The sequence below is a fragment of the Aquila chrysaetos genome, chromosome 7, assembly GCF_900496995.4.
Source record: "Aquila chrysaetos chrysaetos chromosome 7, bAquChr1.4, whole genome shotgun sequence".
Lineage (NCBI taxonomy): Eukaryota > Metazoa > Chordata > Aves > Accipitriformes > Accipitridae > Aquila > Aquila chrysaetos.
The window spans coordinates 3,464,286-3,486,950 of NC_044010.1; the positions used below are offsets into that span (position 1 = coordinate 3,464,286).

Here is a 22,665-nt window from a genome sequence, read left to right on the forward strand (position 1 = left end):
ATTTAGACTTTGCTCGTCTCTTTCCCCCCCCAAATCCTGCGCCCAGAAGTCGGCCGGGCGGCAGCAGCAGCTTCCCGAGGCTCGGCCTTTCCACCCTCCCTGCGGCTGTGCCGGGGGCAGCGGTCGGGCCCCGGCGAGCGGAAAGGACCCCCGGGGAGGGAAACCCCCCGCACCCCCCAGGGATGCTGCGCTGGAGGAGCGGGGGCATCGCTGTAGGAGACCGCGGTGGGTTTTTTTCTGCCGGGGGGACTTTCTGTTGCCTTTCTTCTCCCTATTCCCCCCCCCCCCCCCCCCCCCCCCCCCGTTCCCCAAAGTCACTTTTGTTTTCTTGAGATGATAAGTTTAACATGACTCTTGATTTCTTGTGCCCAGCACGAAGGCCTTGTTTCTAAAACTAGTTTGCTTGTGTTTTACTACCTTGTTAGTATTCCACATAAGATTGTCTTGAATGGGAAAACACTTAACTCTTTACCAAACCAAAGGTTGCTGTTTTATTTCGAAGCATCTCGTGTTCATTCCAGTGAAGCAGAGGCTGCACTTTCTTTCTGATGACACGAAGGTCAGTGATGCCAAGCTGTTGGCGACAGTCCGCTCAGAGCTGTCCCTCTCTTCTTTTACTCTCTTTCGGGCTTGTTTTTTAACCCAGTCTGGTCTTGATCTGTCCTTTACGTCAGCCCTGCCTTGGCGTGGGTCTCTGAGCCGGACTGGATCACAGTCTGTCTCCCCCCACGGACACCCGATCAAGACGCTGGTGTTCTTTAATGTTAAACTTATCTACCTTGCTAGGGAAAAAAAAAAAAAAAAAAGAAAAAGAAAAAAAAAAGACCTGCAAAAGAAAATTGGCTGGTAGAAGATCCCCGAACACTTTGTCCCCTTATTTCGAAGCCAAGCTTTACCTAAAATAACAGCAGGTGCCTGCGACTCGCAACTTAAAATTTCCCCCCGGTTTTCAGTACTTGTAGAAGTCAAGCAGCCTGTCAGACTCGTACTCCTGTACTAGGAACCTCAGCCACCGCGGAGAAAAAGGAAAAGCCGATGAGGAAAAGCACAGTAGGGTATTCGGTCCGGGCTCTGCCTTTCGGAGACTGCCAGCGGGTACCCCTGGGGTGGCAGCTGATTTCCACGGGGCTCTCAGCCGGTTCTGGTCGTAGTTGGCTTCGTTTTGCAACACTGCAATAACGGCAAAACGACAGGAAAGGAAAACAGTACCTAAGGGGTTAGCTCGAGAAAAGTAGCTTCCTTGTGTTGGTCTTTCTCAATTTATTTTTAATATATATATATATAAAATATATTTATATATATATAATTTGCTTGCCTGTAAAATTTGCGTTCATTAATGTGTTGCTGATGGATCACTTGGGCCTGTACACACCAATTAGCGTGACCACTTCCATCTTAAAAACAGAAATCTAAAAATATATATATATATTAAGGACTGTGGGTTGTATACAAACTATTGCATACACTTGTGCAAATCTGTCTTGATTTAAAGGAAAAGCAAAACCTGTATAACATTATTACTACTTGAATGCCTCTGTGACTGATTTTATTTTTTTTTTTTTCATTTTAAATATAAACTTTTTTTGTGGAAAGTATGCTTAATGTTTTATTATTTCCCCCGCCCCATTCCCCTTGTAAATACGTTTTGTTCTGTGTGACTCGGTTCGGAAATAGTTAACTGGTACTGTAATTTGCATTAAATAAAAAGTAGGTTAGCCTGGAAATGAAATTTAAAAAATACCAAGTGTGTGGTCTTTATTTCAAAAACTTGCCCCTTTCTTTCCTCCTCCTCTCTCCCTTCTCTACCCCTTGTTCCTCACCCTCACGCCTCTTTCCACTCCGCAAGAATAGGTGGACGTGAATCTTTGTAATAATAATTAAAAGAAAAACCACAAGAAATAAGCATGTTTTCTTAAATAAGCTGTGTTATTCCATGCTATTTTTCAAGAGATGCCAGCTTGTCTATGATACCGTTTGATTTGATGGAGAGAGGAACCCTGGGACATAAATATTTCAAATTAAAACCAACCAATCTTCCTTTACCGTCCACCTATAGATACGAACTTAAGAACCTGTGTAAACTGCTGGCTTTGATGAATCCTGCACTCATGGTTGTTTGGGTTTGTTTTTGGTTTTGTTTTTTTTTTATCATTTGATCCCATTAGTAATGTTATTTGGTGGTGATCTGTAAAGTTTGTCGAGACCACGTCCAGTGGACCGTTCCTCCAGCAAATCAGCACGTAGCTATCTCTGAGTTGGGTTTCCGGTACTGGATAATGTATGTATTAAACATGACATGTCTATTAGCGCAAAAGAAAAAAGAAAAAAAAAAATAAATAAAAATCCTTTTTTGGGCTGGCTGACCTGGCCGAATCCATTCTGTCGCTATCCTAAAGGCTAGATGCGAGGTCATGTGACTGCTGCTTCAATAAAAACAAATTTATATTGCAAAGAGGCTCCTTTTGGTTTGTTCGCGTGCCATGAGCCGCGGTCGTCCCCGTGAAACCTCCTCTGCTGGGCTCCTCCGGGCTGGAGCCTCCGCTCCGGAGCCGCTCCAGGAGAGGTGGGAGCTGAGTGGGAAGGGTTGTCCCCGAGGCTGCTCGGGGAGAGACCTCGGTTTAGGAGAAAGGCCGCCTGCGCCCAAATTTAGCCGGAGACGGGAGGAGAGGCTGCGGGTACCAAACCGGTGGGTGCGTTAGAAGGTCCGAGCGGGTGAAGCCCGGCGCTCCCCGCAGAGCCGAGGCGTCCCCCGCTCCCCGGAGGAGGCAGACGGCGGCGACGGGACGGTTGATGCCCTTGGTGGGTCCGCGCCGTAAGTCTCGCGTCGGGCTCCCTCCGCCCCCGCTTGCTGCTACGCGCCGGCTCCCCCGGACTGAGCCGTTTTGGGGGCTGTTCTCACCTTTCCCGGGTGCTGGAGCTGCACCCCTCAAAGCGGGTGCCAGCCCACCCCGGCTCGCTGTTTTGTTCAGCCTCTGCCGCTCCGGCAGGCGCCGGGACAGGGCCTGGGAAGCTGGGAAGCAACACAGGCGACCAGCTGCTGTCCCTTCGCTTAACGTCGGTCCCCCAGCGTCACCGGGGTTCGGGCTGCATCTAACTCGTGTGCCGAGACCGGGGCTGCTCTGCTCAACCGGTCCAGTTCCATCTGCAAAGGCATCGCTACCTGTACGGCACCTCGCTAGGTGAGTTGGTTGATTTAAAGTTCACCGCTGATGGGGAGTTCATCGCAATCCTCAGTAATTTGGCGGGGGGTAACTATCCTTGGGCACTTTTCTTTTCTAGACGCACGTGCGCTGGGGTCTCCTGTCTCTCCCGACCTCCTCTCGCCGTGGACGCGAGCTGTGGGCTCTCTTTCTGCGCTGTCTTTGCACAGGAACCCCCTGCTCCAGTCTCGGGTCTCTCTTCTGAATGTCAGAGGCCCTTGACCAGGACCCAGTCACCTCCTCACTTCTTGCTAACCTGACTGGAAGGGGCTCTTCAGCTCCTTCACATCTTTCTAATCCTTTCAATTATATCTATCTCCTCTATGGTTGTTTTTTACATGCTCCTTAAGCAGTGGGTACCAAAACCAGCCAGAGGTTTCCTACGACGGTCTCCCCAGTGTCAAATAAAGGCACGTAGAGACCATCTTGCAGCTGGTGCCTCTCTGTCTCCTTACCTGAGGATCACCTTCACCTTTCTGTGTGGAGGCTGCAGTTGTCCAGTTTATCCATCACTCCCTCCCCTTGTAATTCCTGCAAATGTTATCGCTGAGACTTTTATAGTTTCATCCCAATCACCCTTTTAAAAGATAGAATGAAAGGCCTTAGCATCAAGAGCCAATCCCCACACAACCTCCCAGGGAACAGTCATTCCATCACTGTTTCCCAAGTGAAAAATACCTTTCGAGACCTGTCTGTAAACCAGGTTCAAATCCACTTAATTGTCAGTCACCAAAGCCTGATTTAAAATGCTAATCCAAACGCAAAGCAGTACCGAGCTGAATGCGGTACAAAAGTCTCCTCCACTGACGTGCTTTGTCTTTATCGACCAAACTTCCAGCCATCTGGGTTGAAATTAAAAGTCGGCGTCAAGGCTACTGGCACCGTTTGTTATCTGGAAGGTGGCAGCTTTCAGGCTGCCGGTGGTAAGGTCCAAGTCGCTTTCTGCGCGAGAAGAACAAGAGCCACAAAGGAGGAGGGAAGCAAGCCGCAAAACGCGGAGGGGAGAGCGGGAGCACCGCGGTTTGTGTCTGAAGCACGAAGGCCAGTTGCTTGGAGACGGCGAGCCCGGCAGATGGTACACGACCTCATTAGCCAGTCTTGAACCTCGCTTCCCTCCCTTGGCTCCGGGAAGGGCTTGGCTGGGTCGTCGTCCCGTCTTCCCTCGCTAGCCCTGGGGAGGGAGGTGGCATTCCTGGCGAGGGCAGGGCTGCCCCGTCTTTGCCGGCTTTGCTAAACCAGTCGTGCCCAAAGGCTGCAGGGTCAGACCCGACCTGCTGCCAAATCCGAGCTCTGGTGGGAAAGGAAGGCGCGTAGGTAGCAACGCCACGTGAGGCACGGCAGGAAAACCAGGCTCGTGTCTTGGTGTGAATGTCGTACAACTGCTGAGGCTTTGGAGCAGAGACCAGTTCCCCCAGTGCAACTCTTGCTGGTGCTCATCGCAGGTGACAGTGCTCAGGGCTGTAAGGGAGAGTTGGACTTTCACAGCAAACACCCGCCTTTGGTCAATGCAGGAATGCAGTCCTGGATCTTGTTGCACACCCAGCTAACTCCTGACGTCCTGGCGCAGATGTTTTCTTCTTGGTATGTCCTACTGCCTTCTGAGAGTCTGCGTGCGACCGGGTAGGTCTCCCATGTAGTCAGTGGAGCTAAAGCTTTCTCTTTCAGGGATTCCCTGCTCTCTGCATCACCCATCTCTGCTCGCGCTCTCCAGAGGCAAGGCTGGGTCCTCCAGGACAAGGTAAGTGGGGAACGAACAACCGCAGCAGGGTAGGCTGCCCAAGTCCAGGGCAGTCTGCAGAGCCTCCTCGCTTGCCACAGAGTGAGAAAATGTGGCCGCGGGCAAACGAAACCTCATCCCCAGGCAGAGCTGCCTGGCAGAGGAGCCATGGGCAGGGACCTGGGGTCTGGGTACGTAACAGATTGCTAAGTAGAAAGATGGAGGAGTTTGGGTTGGTTTTTTGGTTGGTTTTTTTTTTTTTTCCCCTAAGCAAAATTTTTAAAAACTGGTGGAATCCAGGCGTTAGAACAGGACTGTTCATCTTAGCTTGCTGCCTGAACGCCCTGTGCTTTACGCCACCTCCACGTGGTGAGCATTTGCGGGGTCCAGACGCCTGTCGCTGATGCAGGAATACGTGGCAGGTCTTGTCAGAGGGAAGCTGGGGCTGCAGGGAGCCGGGTCTCTTTTCCCAAGTAACAAGCGATAGGACAAGAGGAAATGGCCTCAAGTTGTGCCAAGGGAGGTTTAGATTGGATATTAAGAAAAATTTCTTGACCGAAAGGGTTGTCAAGCACTGGAACAGGCTTATGGGAAGTGGTTGAGTCACCATCCCTGGAGGTATTTAAAAGATGTGCAGATGTGGCACTTGGGGACATGGTTTAGTGGTGGACTTGGCAGCATTACGTTAACAGTTGGACTTGATCTTAAAGGTCCTTTCCAAGCTAAATGATTCTATGAGTCTATGTTTCCTACGGCGTAAGAGCAGGTGTGTCCTCCTCCTCCCTTCTGCAGCTCGTTCCTGTAACCAAATCCTTTGCCAGGCAAGAGTGCTCAGGAGGCGGATGGTGATTGCTGGCAAAACCCGGGTTGTCTGAGGGCATTTTTGCTCAAGGAGATCACCGATGTTGTTTGGGATGCTGTTGTTTGTTAGCAGTCTCAGGCAATGAAGGGGACTACCCAGCTAGAGAGTCTTTGGACCATCTCAGTTACACTTCATTCCTCTTCCAAGGTTTTTGTTTCATGGCACCAGGCACCATGGTTTGTGTTTGGCTGGAGGCAGAAAAATTACACGGGCAGGTGGAGAAAGGCTTCAGGAGGTAAGGAACCAACATAGCATTTGCAAGAGGCTTTAAAGGTTGGCCGTTACTGGCTCGGTAATAAACAAAGGGGAGATTCATTCTTAGGATCAATCCTGCAGCAACTTAAGGAGAGAGGCGCGAATGCAGCTTTTCAGTCTCCGTAACGCTGGTGGGAGCGGCTGCTTTCCAAATTCTAGCGATGTAAAATGGTGAGAAGATGCTGGCTGAGAAGGGTATTAAGGAGAAGGTTTAGTGCGCTCTCGGTTTAGGGACTACGTAAGAGCACTGGTTAAATATTTCAGGCTTCTTGCTGCATCTGTATTCAGAGCACTGGTGTTGTTCACGCTCAGTGCTGACGTTGTCACCAAGAGCAACAGCATCGGGTCCTTTCTGCGCAGCTGCAATTAGCTCACTGCAATTTGCATTGCAGGTAGCACCGCACGCTTCCAGCCGCTACCCCAAGGAAGAGGAGGAACATCCCAGCACCCAGCACTGACCGAGGAGCTCCAGGATGGGCAAGGAGTGCAGGTTTCTCTGAAAGCTCCCCATCGGGGGGACCAGATGAGATAAATCTCAGACGGCTGGGCATCGGCTGGGCTGTGCAACAGGTCCAACCAGGCGTAGACTAGTGGCCAGGCGCGATGGTGAGTGTTCGTAGGGGCAATCGCAGCAATCAGGTCTGTTGGGGATGGTGTGCTGAGCCAGGCTGGCCGGGGAGGGCTCTGGCCCCGAGTAACAAGTGGATACAGGTGAGCAGCCCAGGAAGGAAACGGGAACGGGACATCCCTTCCGAGTGCTACGTGAAGGATTGGGCTTTGGCAAGTGGGAACAGGCCAAGAGAAGTGGCCTGGACTCCAGCCACAGGAGGTGGAGGATGAGGTGCATGGGATTGACATGGCGTGTGGGAGAAAGGGAAGAACGAGAGGGAACGAATGATACGATCAGTGCAGAGAGCCAGAGCTGCCTCTCCTGCCCGGGTTTCAGCGTACACCCTTCCCATCGGCCCACTGGGACTGTCTCTCCCGTGCAAACAGCCTCTGTTGAGATGCTTTCCCTGCCAGTTCTGCTCCCGGCAGTGGCTGTGAGGAGAGGTGGGGGCCTCGGTCCAGCGCGGTCCCAGGCAAATTGAATTTACTAGTCTAGGTGTACACGTTACGTCTCAGGGAGTTGGTTTTGGCAGGTGTTCAAAACAATTCCTGCCTCTCTGGTGGGATGGCGGGCACGCGTATGAAACAACAGCTCCTCTTCCAAGCCCAGGCCCGACTCTGGAGAGCACTGAGGTGAGGAGGCTGGTGGATGCCGAGAAGATACTGACTCACCGGTCAGAAAAACGCAGGAAAAGCTGCATGAACAGGATTTTGGTGGAAGCAGGGAGACAGGACTGGGAGGAGGGAAAGTTAGTATCAGTGCAATTGGACCTCGTTAAAAGCCTTTGGCATGTGAGGACCATACTTGGAGGATTATTCCCCCACCAAAGTTGTGTGAGGGCTGAACTGAGCCCAACAAAGTAGCGGGCAGGTCCTGTGCGCTCGCGAGACCAGCAGCAGAGGGAACAGCAGCGCTCAGAAAGCGGCAGGAACAGCCAGGTCTACAGCAGCAACTTTTGCGATGGTCATGTTGCTTTTAAGGGAGGCAGGAGAGACGGGAGAGCATGGGTTCGTTGTGTTTTTATGTTGACTAAAACGTAGATATAGTAAGCGCCCAGTGGAAAAGGTGCGTTGGCTTCCAGTTGTCCTACCAAAAGTCCTTTTTGCTGAACTGTAGTTATCGCGATAGGATTTCCTCCTTCCACACTGCAAGAGCCGTATCAGCAGGGAAGACTTGAGACAATTTGCGTTCATTCGTTTACCGCAAAGAGACCGATTTTTCAGCATTCTTACGGCGCAGTGACCCCAGAGGCTCGTTTGGTTCAGCCCGTCTCTCCCACCTGTCAGGATGCAGAAGCCGGCAGAGCAGCACAGCCAGGCTCCCTCCCAGCGGGCAGCTGGTGAAAGAAAAGCGGGACAAGCAGAATTTCCCCAGTGTTTCCACTGTATTGGTGCAGCCCTGGAGGCATCTGCTGTGTTTGTTTCGGGTACGGGCTCCTCCCCAGGGTTGTTCTGGCTCCTGCTAGGAGAGGGAATGGTGCATTCTTCTGCTGTTGATTTATGATCCCAATTCCCTCTCACTGTGCTCGTTTTCTTTCTCAAAGCACATTCTGCAAAGCTTGGAAAAAAAAGCCCGCACGTGACAACTGAAAGCAGTTTCTAGAGCAGAGTTTCCTGCAGGAATCCTGCCGTGGCCGTCAGTTTACATGCTAGGCAATGTCATGTGGAAAAGATGGCTTTACCCCGACGGTGTCCCTTAAATCATAACAGAAGCCAAGACATTTATAGCTCAGGCTGTGCATAGCATCTGGAGTCCTCTGCCCCCTCGTTGTCATGCAGAGGGCTGTATCCCAGCAGAAGACCGGAGCGCTGCAACCTACGTCCATTCCCACACCTGTTGGAACACTTCTTATCTTTTTAAAACCACGTCAAATTGTACAACGAGCCACATGGAGAATGTTTATTTTGCCCTACCATCTCAGAAATACAGTAAATGCCTCAATGCATTGGTCTTCCTGTTCTACTGTTATGCTGCATCAAGTTTTCCATGTCTCTCTCATTACATAGGATCTTGTGATTCATGTTATCCCCCCCCCTTTCAACCAGGCTAAATTTGTCCAAGGTGGCCTGAGGCAAAAGAGCCGATCCCTGCACAGCTTCTCCTCCCACACTGTGGAGAGTGCTTCTTTCTATGTTTTTGCATTTGCTACCTTCCCTTTTACTGACTAGCTATGTACGCAATGAGAATTTTCCCAAATCCCCAAACCCTAATGGGATCATCCTCACAGAGTCCTAACCAAAACTCATCACCCATCTCTGACTCCTGCCAGATTTTGCAGTACTTGCAGAGGCTGCCTGACCCCACCAGTCACCTGGTGCCCCTGGTTCAGTGACCTGGAGACCAGCAGCGGTTTCTTGGTGCAGCCCTTGTTTCCCCTCTCCAGTTCTGATTTACAGCTCAGCAGAATATGGGGGTATTCAGACTTTTTTCCTCCTTTCTCCTCCCTGCCACTCCCCTTCCCCCCCCCCCCCCCAAGCCCAATCCATAAAACAGAAACCTGATGCAACATTTTTCCAGGAATGCACTCGTGAGCCTGAATTTTTCACCAGCTGCTGGTTTGTGTTTTGAAGGAGCAGCGCCGTGTTCAGGATTAGTTAGCTGGACCGTATCTGAGGCTTTATAGACCCCGCACAAAGAACAGGCTATCAGTTACACAGAAATGATGGAAGTACACAGAGATCAGCCCGTTATCACGTTAGCACTGAGAGCTAATACTGCTATTTGTTGCATAAGTTGTAGCCATCCATGAGTAAGCATTTTGGGTGTGGTGGTGTGGCTGTGCCTGCTCCTCCAAAAGCTGGTGCGTTTGATGTTGGTATTGGTGTAAATGTACCTTTCAGATGCTAAACCCAAAGACTTCAGGAATTTTGACAGGTGAGCGCTGGAGAGCTGAGCAAGTCCCTGACAGCTCTCTGATCAGATGCACTGCGCCTGTCTGCAGCCTGCTGATTTCTGACATCCTGAGCTGGAGCACCCCCGTGCTTGCAAACAAGGCAAAGCCAGCATCCTTTCTGGGTAGCCCCCTGGAGCTGGAAAGCCAGAATGACTAACACTGTTCTAAGAAAAAGAAGATTCTTTCCAGAATTGGTCTCCTTTGGGATGATAAAAAGCAAGAAGAGGTCAGCCCAAAGAGTGACATTTCTGGAAAAGCCGTAAGCACTGGCTAATAGGTTCTTTGCACAAGCTCCATCAGCCCCCACCACGTCATTCTGCTATCACCTAGCCTTAGTTATTAGTGCCAGACACTGCCTGGTTGGCAGGAACCACTCTGCTGAGGTCAAGGGCGCCTGTTCTTTATGCAAGGACTAATTATGTGAAAAGATGATGCAAGAGCTGACCGTTTTCATTCAACTTCAATGCTTTATTAATAGCAGTGCTAATGCAGGAAGCCGCTCTGCCTTACTCCACTGAGGAAATCAGTGGGACACGCTTGAGAAAAGACTCTATGTATGGTCTCAACTCAAAATTTCCCACTGCTGGAATATTTTTTCATTTAATGTTATTGATCCAAGGAAATACCATCAAAAGCCCAGGTGCAGATCTTTATTGGTCTGTGCCTGGAAAACAAACAAGGAATGCTGCTTTCTCACTCAAGCTTCTCTTAATAACTAGAAGAGGAAAATTAGTTAATGAGGTCCAAAACTAGTTGGGGAAGGGGTGGAGGGGGTGGTCTGGGGCTGCTGCACCAAAATGTATACAGAGTGGTTCCAGGACAACATTGCTGGCAGGCAGCAGGAAGGACAGCCCAAGGGACAGAGAGGATTTTCCATTCTGGGTGCCCTGAAACAAGTAAATATAATGTGCTTCCCTCTCCTTCATCATGCTCTGAGCTCAAAACACAGAGGCGAAGGGAAACTCACCTGGCTCATCTTCTGTCTCTAGGAGGCTGTGGGATCCTTGTCCAATCCGTCAGAAAGGTTCACTGCTGTCTCTCCTGGGCTTTCTTCGCACAGAAATTTAGCTAGTTCGTGTGCAATGGGGGCAGAGCAAGCGCTCTCAGCTGCACTTGGTCCAGCAGCTGTCCCGCTCAAAGCAGCGCTAGCTGTCCCAGCAGGAGGATCTCCCTTTATCTTGCTGGCAGATGTCTCCTGATGTAGTGCCAGATCAGCCAGTACCCTCTCTGTGCCCCCGTGGATGATCTGATGAGCAGCATAGATGTGTTTTCTTTGGGATTGCCTCACTGTGCATAAAAAGAGGTAAGCCTTTTACTTGGAAATGTAGAGCAAAGTGTTCTCCGTAGGGGAGAAGGGAGGGATAGCTTTTAGCCTTCCTGCAGCTGTGGAAAAGCCTATCTCAGGAAAAAAAAAATCACGCCCTTCTAACTTTGGCTGAAAGCGTTCTACTGCCACCTAATAGCAGCAACCAACTTTGCATTTCACTTTAAAGACTAGCCCCCACGGTGGGAAGGAAAGCCAAAGTGTTCTCCTTTCCAGCTTAGGGCATAACTGCCCAGCATATGTTATCAGGCTTTAAAATAACCTCTACTTCAGTGTCTGTTAATTGCAGCAGGCCTCTGGAAGACTGGAGCTGAAATCTGCCCTCTCCTGTGTTACAATTTTGCCTGCACTGAGAAACTCTTATTGAGTTCCAGGTAAGACTTGGAGACAGTATAGACACATTAAATCACCTACCTTATCACTTCCCTTTTGCTACTGCAGGATTCTTCTTTATTGTGTTTTACAGTTTTCATCCAATCTCATTTGTCTATATTTCCAGCCCACCTCTTGGGAAATAATTACCTAAGCCAAAGCATTCACCCTACAATTCTCTTCATTGCTCTTCACTATTCTTTGTTCCCTCGTTCTCTCTCTAGACTTAAGACACTGGTAAACAGTCATGGGGACTGAAATACTGCATGCTTGTAAGGAGGGTGTGGGGAATGTTGCAGGAATGAGTTATGGCTCTCATCATGTCACTTCCCTGCAGAAGTCCAAGCCTTCCTTGTTGCTTTGGTCTGTTTATGTTGTAAGGCTGAGTGGTACTTTAACTGTGAATCTGAACCACTGGCGTCTTGCATGCTGTCACACAGTTCTGCATACTGTCATTGACTCAGTCGTTCAAAGTTACTAACCCGTCCTGTTTATGTTTATCCATCTCCCAGGTCCATTTTGTCAACAATGAATGCAACTGGATCTCACTTGCATTTGAAAAGCTGACCTTCACCAGCCAGCTCTCAATTCCCAGGAGAGCTTTCTCTACCAAAGGCATTTTGGCTTCAGTCGTGTATGCATGAACTGCATCAACCATACTGGGAATACTCTCCTGGTATTGCTGCAGTCCCCTCCTCCACCCACAGTGAATTCCATCTAAAAGAAAGCAGGCTTACATTGGTGAGTGATTGTCCTTTTAAAAGCAAGTTTTTTCATATCAGCACATTGACTTCTACTTCCAAGGAGGAAGACTTCAGAAGTGAGGTGCAGAGGGGTTTCAGGATGAGCCAGTATTGCATAATCCCTGCTTTTATGCATAGGAATGTGACAAAAAGAGGAGGAAAAAAAAAAGAAAACAAGAAAAGACTAGGTAATGGCAAAATAGAGATGTTTAAGGGAAAGCTAAAGTGTAGGCAAAGACTGAACTTGGAGGCCCTCAAATCTTTGTTCTACAAATGGATTTGCTCCTCTGGCAGGCCAGACAACTGCTCTCAGATCATTTCCTGCTAGTTTCAAGGAGGGTGTATGCTCAAGCCTATGCCAGATTGCTAAAACACAGTTTCATAATGAATAATCTGGCTTGCTATAGGGAAAGCTTTAAAAGCTGTCACAGAAACACAATACACTGATGGGCTCATGAGATGTAATGCCATTCTTTGATACCATTTCCCTTGGATTTACATGGAATAGTTACCGATTCTGCTTCCCTGAAGGTATCGCTGTGCAGGAGGTTTATGGCAGGGTGTGTCCACCAGAGCGCACATTTGATGGAATTCAGCTCTCTCTTAAGTGTATGGAGTCCTCTCCACCTCATGCAGCAACAGCAGAAGAGAGTATGAGCCAGATCTCTTCCTAACATTTGATGTCTGCTGTCACAAGAATATTGTGGCAAGTTTCACCTGATCACATTTGAAGGAGCTCTTGTACTTTATTACCTATTGCTCTAGGTCTTCCACCAGCATCCACTTTAATTTTTGTCTGGGTCTAGCTCTGCTTTCCAGGCAAACCCACTGTAGCTATCACAGATTTTGAAGGTTTTTTTCCTCTGTTGCTTGAGAGTGCTTCTGAGGTGCTTTGTTCATTAGCTGCTGTTGGATTTAAGCTCGGTACGTATTTTCTTCCTTGATGGTACCTCTGTATGTCCAGAATCCTAGGCCATCTCCAGGTCTTCTCTTCTCTTCTCCCTTCTGAGACAGGCTACCCTGTGTGTGTTAGTGCCTGAGCTGCAGGCTTCATTGACTAAAATTACATCACCTGCTTTGGTAGGCTTGCAGAAGCAGGGCTAAGGAGAAGGGAGCTGATTTAAGCTTATGTAGAATTGCCAGCTGCTGAGTAGATACTGTTGTTGCGACAAATATGCAAACTAGGAAGACAAAAGTTTGCACGATTCGGAGACCAGACAATGTGTTTGCAGGGTTTCTGTTTTTACAAAGCAACAAAAAAAGCAATGAAGTGCCTTTGTTCTCAAGTCAGAGAAGTACACTGTGGGAAGGACCACTTCAGACTCTATTGTGATACAATTGCTTTTCTTAGGTTATATCCACTTTCTGTGGGTGACTGGTTTCATCACAGTCTTCTGAGTGTGCTGGTCAGTGGAAACATCCCAGCTAAGAACAGCCATTAATTCATGATACTCAATGTAATACACAGGTTTCCAGGGCCTTCCCCTCTGTATTTTGATAGATACTATTCCATTTTGGCTCAACAGAAGCATCCTTTACAACTGCAAGATTATCTACTTAAAACGGGATCCCACTACAGCCAACCCTAAAACCTTATCTCTGCTTCTAGCTCTCAACCAGTTGGGGGGGAGGGGGAAAGCATAGGAAAGCATATAATCTTCCTTCCACATATGGCATGTATTTAAGTAATCTGCCTGTTAAAGACTTACACGGTTTTTAGAAATTGCCATATAATACACAAATCACAGCCATGCTACTTCAAGACTTTTCCCAGTTTGTTTTTGAAGGTGCAATGGGCTGCTTCTTTTCATGTAGTTTTATTGTTGCAGATACACGAAATTTACATCAGGTCTGAATTCAGGCCACCATTTTAAAAGACTAAAGCTCATGAGAAATTGGTGAAAAAAGGTCAGAGGGCTTAACTTTCTACCTGCAGTGTGCAAAAGAGGAATCTCAGAGAACTGAGAACTCTTGGCACTGCATCTTTCCTTTCAGTGAGCTAGAGCAAGGAGGGTGAACCAGTTCACAAAGAGAATAAAGTTACTGGACACCTTACCTTTTTCTCTGATAAACATTTTCTCAGCTTCTGGAATCAGGAAATCATAAACCAGCTCTGCTACAATCTCTTCTGACTGCAGGCGAGTTCGACTACAGAACAGATGCAGAGTGGTATTAGTATTTTAATTTTCTTTCCAGATCACCTCTGCAAACACAAGACTCCCTTGTAAATATTCGTGCTATTTTCAAGGGAGTGTATTTTCATGGCAGTAATTGTCAGCTGGCTCTCTTTACCCTACAAGTAAGTGACAGTGTGACTATTCCCCTTTGCACTGCACTGCCAATGTGTTCAATACTGCATTGGAAAGCACTATTTCCAGGGAGAAGATCACCCTAGGCTCCTTATCCTCAAAGGTATTTAGGAGCCCAGTTCTCAGTGATGACAAACTGAGTTAGACACGCAGATACCTCTGAGGATTTGCATCTTTGTCAATTTAGTCTTTGGCCCATTGCTGAGTTTGCTAAATTTTTCCCTTTTGTGACTCTGCATTTGGCTGGTCCCCGTGCTCTTTTCCATGCCAGTGTTTAGTGGGTTCCCAATTGGCCCAGGGGCTGCATGCATTATCTACGCTTCATTCTCCCCAAGGATTTCAACATTCTGGTTGTATTCATCTAGTTACAAAATACACAGCTGCTGTACCATAGGAGAGTCACTGTGTCATTGGGATTTTTATGGCTCAGTTCCAAAAAAAGAGCATAGAAACTGAACTGGAGGTTTGGCAGGTCCTAAAAAGTATTCACTGCTGATGCCCCAGCCAAACACAAGACTGTGGTGTTCTCAACAACTTACTCTACTCAAAGTGCCTTGTCAGGCAGCCATCAATATGACTGACCCCCATGGAAATTGGCAGTTTCTTAAAAAACAGCCACCCCAGAATGAAAGGCTGCTGTATAGCTGTATCTTTTAGCATCTCTTTCAAATGGATTTTCTGTAGTAGTGTAAATAAATGAAAAGACCAGTATGAATGGGTATTGCTTTAGGCAGTTCCCAGATTCACTTAAGGCTCAGTCACAGCATCACATTGGCATGGAGAAGTCTAAAAAGGGTGATTCACAGATCCCACAAGTGATTTGCAAACGGAATCTGGCACATGCTGTATAGAAATAAGGCTCTGATGGATTTATATGTGTGTACCAGGTAGTAAGTGTGGTTCCCATACAGCAGTCGCACTACTGAAGCGATCATGAACAGCATTGCTCTGCCCTTCCCATGTCTTAGATTACACATGTAACCACAGATGCAGATGGTCAGGCAGGTTCTAAACTGCTGTAAACAGCCTCTAATGTGCCATTTAATAACATACCGACTTTCCATTTCATAAGCAATGTCATTGATTTCTACAGCCATTCTCTGAATCTCTTCCCTGGCTTGTTCTTCAGCTGTGTCCTCCATGCTACTCAGGATAATGTCCTCCAAGTAGGAGTCAATAGTGCTCTGGTGCACTTTCACCACCTGGAACAAAACACCAAGATATTGTTCCGCTGCCTATTGCTGTGCCAGGAACATGGTGGAAGCAGATTTCCAAAGAAGCAAGAACAACAGATTTTCACCAGACTCTTAATTTCAGGCAGGCCAGCCTGAGATTTGGTTTCAGAGGTGCTTTCTGGGAAGAATAACTTGTGTAAAAATCCATTTTCTGATAATTCTTTCTGAGAACTAATTGAACAGAAACAAGTGCAGGAAAGAACCAGCGGTGGAAAAAAAACTTATCCGCAGATCCAATTCTGCTGCAGCAGGTTAGTTCTGTGAACGCAATGGCAGTTGCATCCTCAGTTCTCATGGTCCCCTGAGCAACAACTGCCAAATAATAATCATCAGTATTGACTTCAGTAAATTAATCAGCTTTCATTCAAGCAAATCCTGAAGGAAAAAGTTCCATCAAGCCAGTCAAAGTAACATGAATAAAAACAAGATAAAATTATTAGTTTCCTTATAATGGTTGTAGAGCAGAGATTCTAGAAATGGGTGTTTTCCTTCTGCTAGTCTGAAGGGCATAAGCTTATGGCACTTTGACTCTCCTTGCTTCCCACTCAAAGGTGCAGAAAAGATGAGAAGCTAAAATTAAAAGAAAAATAAACATGATGCCAGACTCTCTTGGCATTGACCTCCTCCCACAAAGTTTGAAAATCATTGGTTTAGTCAATTAGGCTCCCACTCATTCCCTTCAACTGGGAGGAATATGCTTCACACAGTCAGGAGCTAGGGAATAGGAATAGGACTGTAGAATAATTATGGAATATGGTAATAATTCAGGATTTTTATTTCTGGATTTTGAGGTTATGTTATCCATTATCATTACTTCAAAATAATTTTTGTACTTCTTGTTATTTGCAGTCCACTTTTGGCAACCAAAATCTTTCCAAAACCTTGCTTAAAGGCATCCTTCCTGGGAGAGCACCTAGTACTTCTGCTGGACAGACCAAGTGCTGACGAAACATTAATCTTAAAGATGATCTAGGTACATCTGTTCTCCATGGGTGTTTGTTGTAGAAATTTAGAAACCTACATCCATTCATGATATGCCTAACAGGACTGTCTGTAGAGGTATTCAGATAATCCTTAATTTAATGGGCATGACTCTTTTAGGAAGGAATCACCCTCTCTTCAGTAAGCCTTCCCCCTCATTTTTAAAACTAGCCATAACCAAAGTCAGAGCTGAAGCACCTCCCTTCCATCTGGACCTTCCCACAAGTAGGCAGTTCCTACAAACTGCCCACAGTCCCACCAGTCTCCCTCTCTTGCCTGTCTGAAAATCTCATCTTCTTCCTGACGCCGCCTCTCTTCCACCTGACGACGTCCACTCTCCTCCGCTTCCCGCATCCGCCTCTGCCTCTCAGCCAGCATGACAAAAGCGTGGATCTTCCGTTCTTCTTGCAGCCTCACCAGCTCTTTGGACAGGAAATCAAATATGTTCGCCAGTGCCCTTCCTTCTTCCCTGGCCAAGTGGTTTTCCATTGATGATAGCTTTAAAAAAAAAAAGGAAAGAATTGTGTTACAAACCCCAGGAATGTTGTTCAAAGTCCCAGGACTACCACAGGCATGTGAAACAACTCTGCAACATCCTCTCAGACCAGCCATGGGACAACCCTAGGAGTTTTGCATTCTTTTTGTTTTACATGCGCTGGCCTGGATTCTGTGTAATGTAATGTTCCTATATATAGGCTCTGATGGCATGAAGAGGCTAAAAGATGGCAAAACTAGTCAGGGTGGAAATAGTCCCGACACTGTCACACTAGGACAAGCAGCCCCTATGCTTGGGTAGGCGGGAGGAGATAGAGCACTAGACTTGCTGTATTCCAGGTATTATGAACTGCTTTTGCGGCTGTGAGTATAATCAGAATAGTTGCTGAGGCCATCTGCTTGTTACTGGGGAATGCTCCACTGCCCAGACCAGGAAAGGGGATGTATGAAAGTGACAATGAAATTACTTCAGCTGCATACCCTCCATCTTTCTTGCCTACACCAGAACAGAAAAATAGGATTAAAAGTTGCAAATGAAGCTTCTTTCTAGCATTTGGAAAGTAAATCCTCAATCTTCATGAGTAGGCAGCTTGAGTAAAGATTTAGGAAACCACAATTGTGAGTACAGTCACATTTCTATCCTCTCCTAAGGATACAAAATGTTTGTTACAGTTCAAAGCCACCTCAGTGAAATGGTATGTCTTTGGCTGGACTTTCATGATGTGACCAAAGTGACTAACTTGCTGAGACAATACAGCAACCATGAGTCCCTACAGTTTTAGGTACTGAGTTATTACCTAAAACTGTACAAGTTACTAACCACTAACAAATTGAAATCAACAGTAATTATATTGAGTTTTCAGAAGTGCAAACAAGACCTCAAAATTCCAGGTAATGAAAAATCAGAAAGTCTGTGACAGAGCTGAGATTAAATTCCAGGTGTTCAGCATTACTGTGCCATTCACTCCTTGTTCCAAGCACATCATGTTTCATGGGTCAGGTATGCGTGATTGCACTTTGGAAAGGGACAAGATCTATGGTAAGTTCATTATCTCCAGTACGGACTATGAAGCCACAGTCCTTGGCAGGAGGGATGTCTGGAACTGGTTGGGATGCTGTGTTTCTGTTGGAATAAACAGACAATAACAGAGTAGACCTGAATGTAAAACTCAAAATGGAGCTGAAATATCCCAGACAAGTAGTAATAAATCAGTTTGCTTGTACTGCTGTGCCATTTGCTCATGCAGTGTTTCAAAGAAAGTGGGACTGTCAGTGTTGCACACATCTAGAAGTGACAGTGCTTAGCCCATGGGTGTTTAAGATGGAGGACAGCAATGCTGTAACTGCACCAATCCACAGGGAGGGATAACATGGAACTAATGTGCTGCTTCCTCTTTACTGCTCCAGGTGCTGTGCCTACAACTGGTGTGAAATGGAGGAAAACAACCCAGGAACACTCTTGTCTTAGACTTTTGTTATATAGGAGGTTGGAAATTTTCAACCCCTCATCTTTGACCATTTTATCTAGAGTTTCCATCCTCTTTCTGCAGGAAGCGTTTTTTGAAAAATGCCTCTTTTTATAATGGAAAGGTCAAAAACCTGAAAAAAACCTGTGACTGCCAAAAACTATAGAACTGTGAGTCATCAGTGACTTTCTAAAATAGCCACACACATAGAAAACTCCTGCACATGCATTCCAGAGAGTTTTAAAGTTCAAAGTTTTTGAAGACCTGAGCCTTGGACTGTGTGCCTTCAGAGACATAGCAAAAAAACCAATGCAAGAGTAGAGGAGGTAGATACCAGCAGAGGGGGCTAGTGGCTCTCCCAAAAGGAAATTCGGAGATCAGAGGTCAGCATCTTTACCTTTGCTCTCTCTCCTCTGTGAATGTCATTATGGTGTCTGAACTGCCCTCCTTCACTCTCACCTGCGCTTCCAGAAGAGAAGGAGCATTTCATTTTCCTAATGCCTAAGTCTTTTATTTGTCTTTTAATTTCTCAGTAGAAAAATTCTGTATTCCTGCATTCCACACCTGGGCTCCCTGTATATGAGGGAGCATCTGGAAATGATAAACAGTAAAACACAGTCACCCGGTTCAATTTTTACTGCGATCTGAGGGGAAATTTTGTTGCTGCCCACCCAGCAGGAAGCAGTGGTCTGGTTCCATCTCCACCAGGCCAGCTGGCCAGTGGATGCTGTTATCATAATCTGGAACCTGCAGAATTGCCTCACAGCTGGTCACTGAAAAAATAGGATAGTAGTAAAAACGATAGGAAAACCTGCAGGAATGTGGGAGATACTGTGTATCTGAGATGATGCAGTGAAGTCTGGACAAAATTTCTTTATGATCCATTTCAGACCAGCATCTGCCATTTGATTCACTTTGCTCTGGAAGGCTGTGGCCCTGCAAAGAAATAGGATGGGAATTTGCATCCCCAGCTCTCACTAGATCCTTGGCAGAGGATGGAGCCCAAAATTTCTCTGCTTTCCATAACAGTGGCAAGTACAACAATGTGACACCATTGCTAAGGTCCTAGAAGTCTCAAGCCCAGCCAGATTTACAAAGTAAGCCTGCTTTGGCTTCTTTTGTGATGTCTTATGCCCGAGGAGGAGCCTGAGAGGGTGCCAAGCTAGGAAAGGAACAGGGAAATGACAGAGCAGTAACACACATTCAGTAAAACATCTGACAGATGTGAGTGACAAGCATGTATTGCGATGCCAGGTCACAGCACCAGTCAAATGGTTTGAAATGTGGGAAAACTGAGGTTTGTCTGACAGTGCAGTTTGTTCAAAGCCCTGTAAATATAAATAAGCGCTCTGTCTGCAAACAAAGCAAGTGCAGCCTGGGTAGCAGCTGTGGTCGGGACTCCTCAGTCTGTTTCTGAGATTCCCCAGAGCCCCCAGAGCAGTGAGAGAGCAATTTTAGCCCCTCAGGCATTCAATGCTTGGCCTGTGCTAGGACAGCATTTTTGTTACTTGGGGTGCTTTCTGTGCTGTGGATAATAGAAAACATAAAGAAATTAAATGCGGGAGAGCTGGTGGTACTGCAAGCACAGAGTGCCCGGTCAGGACAGTGTTGTGAATCAGCCTTCCCATCTATACAGGCAAACCTTGTGCATTTGCAAGTCATGCTGTTGCTGTAGAGCCCGTGTCATTTGCTCCTCTGCCTTCAAAAGCAGCTGTCCATCCTCCTGGAGTGCGTGAGTCGTGCGCAGCTCTCTGATCAGTTCCAGCCGCTTCTCCTTCCCTTCAAACATCTTTAAAATAAACAACCAAGCATATTAAATGGAGAATATAGATCAACATGTTTTGCCAGCAGAGCACACCCTTTTTCTCCAAGTTGCAAGGTCAGCTGTTTCCAAGACCTAGTTCTCTAACGAATTTGTGGCCACATTTAGGCAAACACTACAGCTGTCAGGTAAATCTTGCCTAAACCCTCCTGCATAGAAGATGAAAGTTGAGACCTTCTGCTGTGGCATATAGATGATCCCTTGCTACTTTATTATAATTTTTTTATTATTATTCTGTTTGGCTTCACCCAGAACTTAAACCACTGAAATGCAGAACAGCAACACCAATGTCAAGTGAAAAGGGCAGTAGCCTTCTGGATATCCTGTTATATCAGCCTCAACATCCCAGTGTGAGCATTGCCCCTTTTCCTCAGTCCAGGGTTAGATGTCTCCTGGTTCAACATCTACTGTTCTCTGACCTTCATTTTGTGGGAGTCCAGCAACAGCTCAAAGCAATAAATTGGTGGGGAGGTTGTTGAAAACTGCTGCTGTCCCTGTTATGGGATTACGTGCCCCAGCCCTTCCCTGACACTGTCTTATTTTCATTCCCCCTCTCTTCCAACAGGGCTTCCAACAGCAACAAAGGATCACTCAACCCTGCTCAAATCATTCTTGAACTGAGTCATGTATTTCTGATCCAGTAGAAGCTGGAAGAAGATTCCTAAAATGATGGGACATTTCATCATGTGGAAGTCAACAGTCCTGCAATGGCATCAAACATCCTTCTTATAGATCACCACAGAACTGGAGAAGACTTGGGAAGTCTATGTTCCACCTCAAGCCACTTTCACAGTATTGCATTGTTTGCTAAAGCTTAGGTCAGAGTCCCACATGGGAACACTTCACAGGCATTAAATAATTAGTGCAAGAGAGAATATAAATTATATTCTCAGCAGGCATGAAAACAAACCTTCTGGACTGGTCTGATCAAAAGTGATAGACTTGCTTAATATAAAGCCCATGAGGCATGGCCATTCAATTTTTACCTAGACCCACTTCTACTCCACTGAAAGCAGAATGATGGGTCCTGCACTTGCTGGAAATCATGGTGGTATGCTTCAGTTTCTCTTCTAAGGTTCAGCTCACCGTCACAGGAAACTGGAAAGATGGTATGAAATACAAGCTGCCCTGCTGGGATGTGGGAGGTTTCAAGGCAAAATGTACTCATGGTCCAGATCTAGTCTAGAATTTGCCATTTGAGTAATTCTGCTATGAAACATCTAATTAAACAGCTGAGTGTAGAGGATGGCAGGAACAGGGAGACACTCGCAGACATGTGTAGGAACCTAGAAGTTCCTGTAAGAAATTTGGGCTGGAGAGCAAAGACTTCAGCCTTGAAGGACTCCAGATAACATACAGGAGGATACGCTGCAGAAGCCTCATTACCCTTGATTGGTGCTGTGGAAGAAAGATTGCAAACACACTTTCAACCATTCCCACCATCATTCTGGACAGACATAAACAAAGAGACACAGAATACCATGTTCTGAATAGCCCTGCCTCGGAGCAACTTCTGCAGACAGATCACTGCCAGTTCTGTTTCCTCTTCCTCCTGCCAAAACACAACAAATATCCACACAATAATCAATTATTTCTTTGGAGACTGAGATTTGTATAGATTATCCATCTAACTATTAAAAAGTCTAACTCACATCCAGCTTTTTCTCAGTTGTTTCTGAATACCATTCTTCTAATTTCTAGGGAAAGGAAGGTGAGTCAGAATAATATGTACTTCCATGTTTTATAAGAGATGGGGAGAAAGGCTGTATAATTAGATTCTATCTGAGATTTTAGAGGGTCTTTAGAGACAAATATCTAATGATAAGGAGATGTTGATGGAGAAAATTACTGTATGCATGAGAAGTACTATTTGTAGCTTGACTGAATCTGAGTTTGCAAAATGAGCGTCAGCTACATTAATTTAACAGGTCAAGACACTAAGGGGATAGAATTATTATTGAAGGAGGTGCAAGAGAGCTATTAACCATAAATAAAGGGATTAAATTAAAGGGGAACATAAACAATTTTTCTTTTGATATTTATTCCAGTGGTGACCTTTATCAGAGTAACTCCGTGAATTTAAGACCAGAAAGTGATAGTTTGGAAGTCGCATTAATTACATTATATTGTGATTTGTCTATTTGAGAACTTTACTGGCCTAGCATTGTGTGACTGATACCAACTTGGAAGAATGATGGAGCATAGTGGGAAAGGGAACATGACCATGGCGGGCAGGGGAGGGGGGGAAGGCTTATAAAGGCTTATTTTAAATAGAGGAAGCACAGCTGGCAGCATTTTTCTTGCTGAGGGGTATTCTAGTCTGGAGTTGACAGTAGCAGAAGGAAAAAGCCCATTGGATGTCTGGGAAAGATAAAAAGAAA

At 46.5% G+C, this 22,665-nt stretch overlaps 1 protein-coding gene and 1 long non-coding RNA gene across 10 annotated transcripts in view; one reads left to right on the forward strand and one right to left on the reverse strand.

Moving 5' to 3' along the window:
• Positions 1-294: 294 nt before the first annotated feature.
• Positions 295-22,665, reverse strand: part of CFAP91 (cilia and flagella associated protein 91) — a 41,557-nt gene continuing 19,186 nt past the window's right edge. For 4 of the 9 annotated variants that reach the window (XM_030020987.2, XM_030020991.2, XM_030020993.2 and 1 more), the window contains 7 exons: positions 21,765-21,836; positions 20,105-20,251; positions 16,778-16,999; positions 15,339-15,487; positions 14,033-14,124; positions 10,505-10,824; positions 9,985-10,424 (listed from right to left, as the gene is read on the reverse strand). In XM_030020987.2, the coding sequence (XP_029876847.1) occupies positions 10,523-10,824; positions 14,033-14,124; positions 15,339-15,487; positions 16,778-16,999; positions 20,105-20,251; positions 21,765-21,836 (984 nt within the window). In that variant the 3' untranslated portion in view covers positions 9,985-10,424; positions 10,505-10,522. The other 5 variants (XM_030020989.2, XM_030020988.2, XM_030020992.2 and 2 more) reach the window with 5 other exon arrangements.
• Positions 11,878-21,987, forward strand: LOC121233423. The gene is made up of 3 exons (XR_005932799.1): positions 11,878-11,974; positions 18,404-18,845; positions 20,850-21,987. It is a non-coding gene; the product is annotated as an uncharacterized LOC121233423 (long non-coding RNA).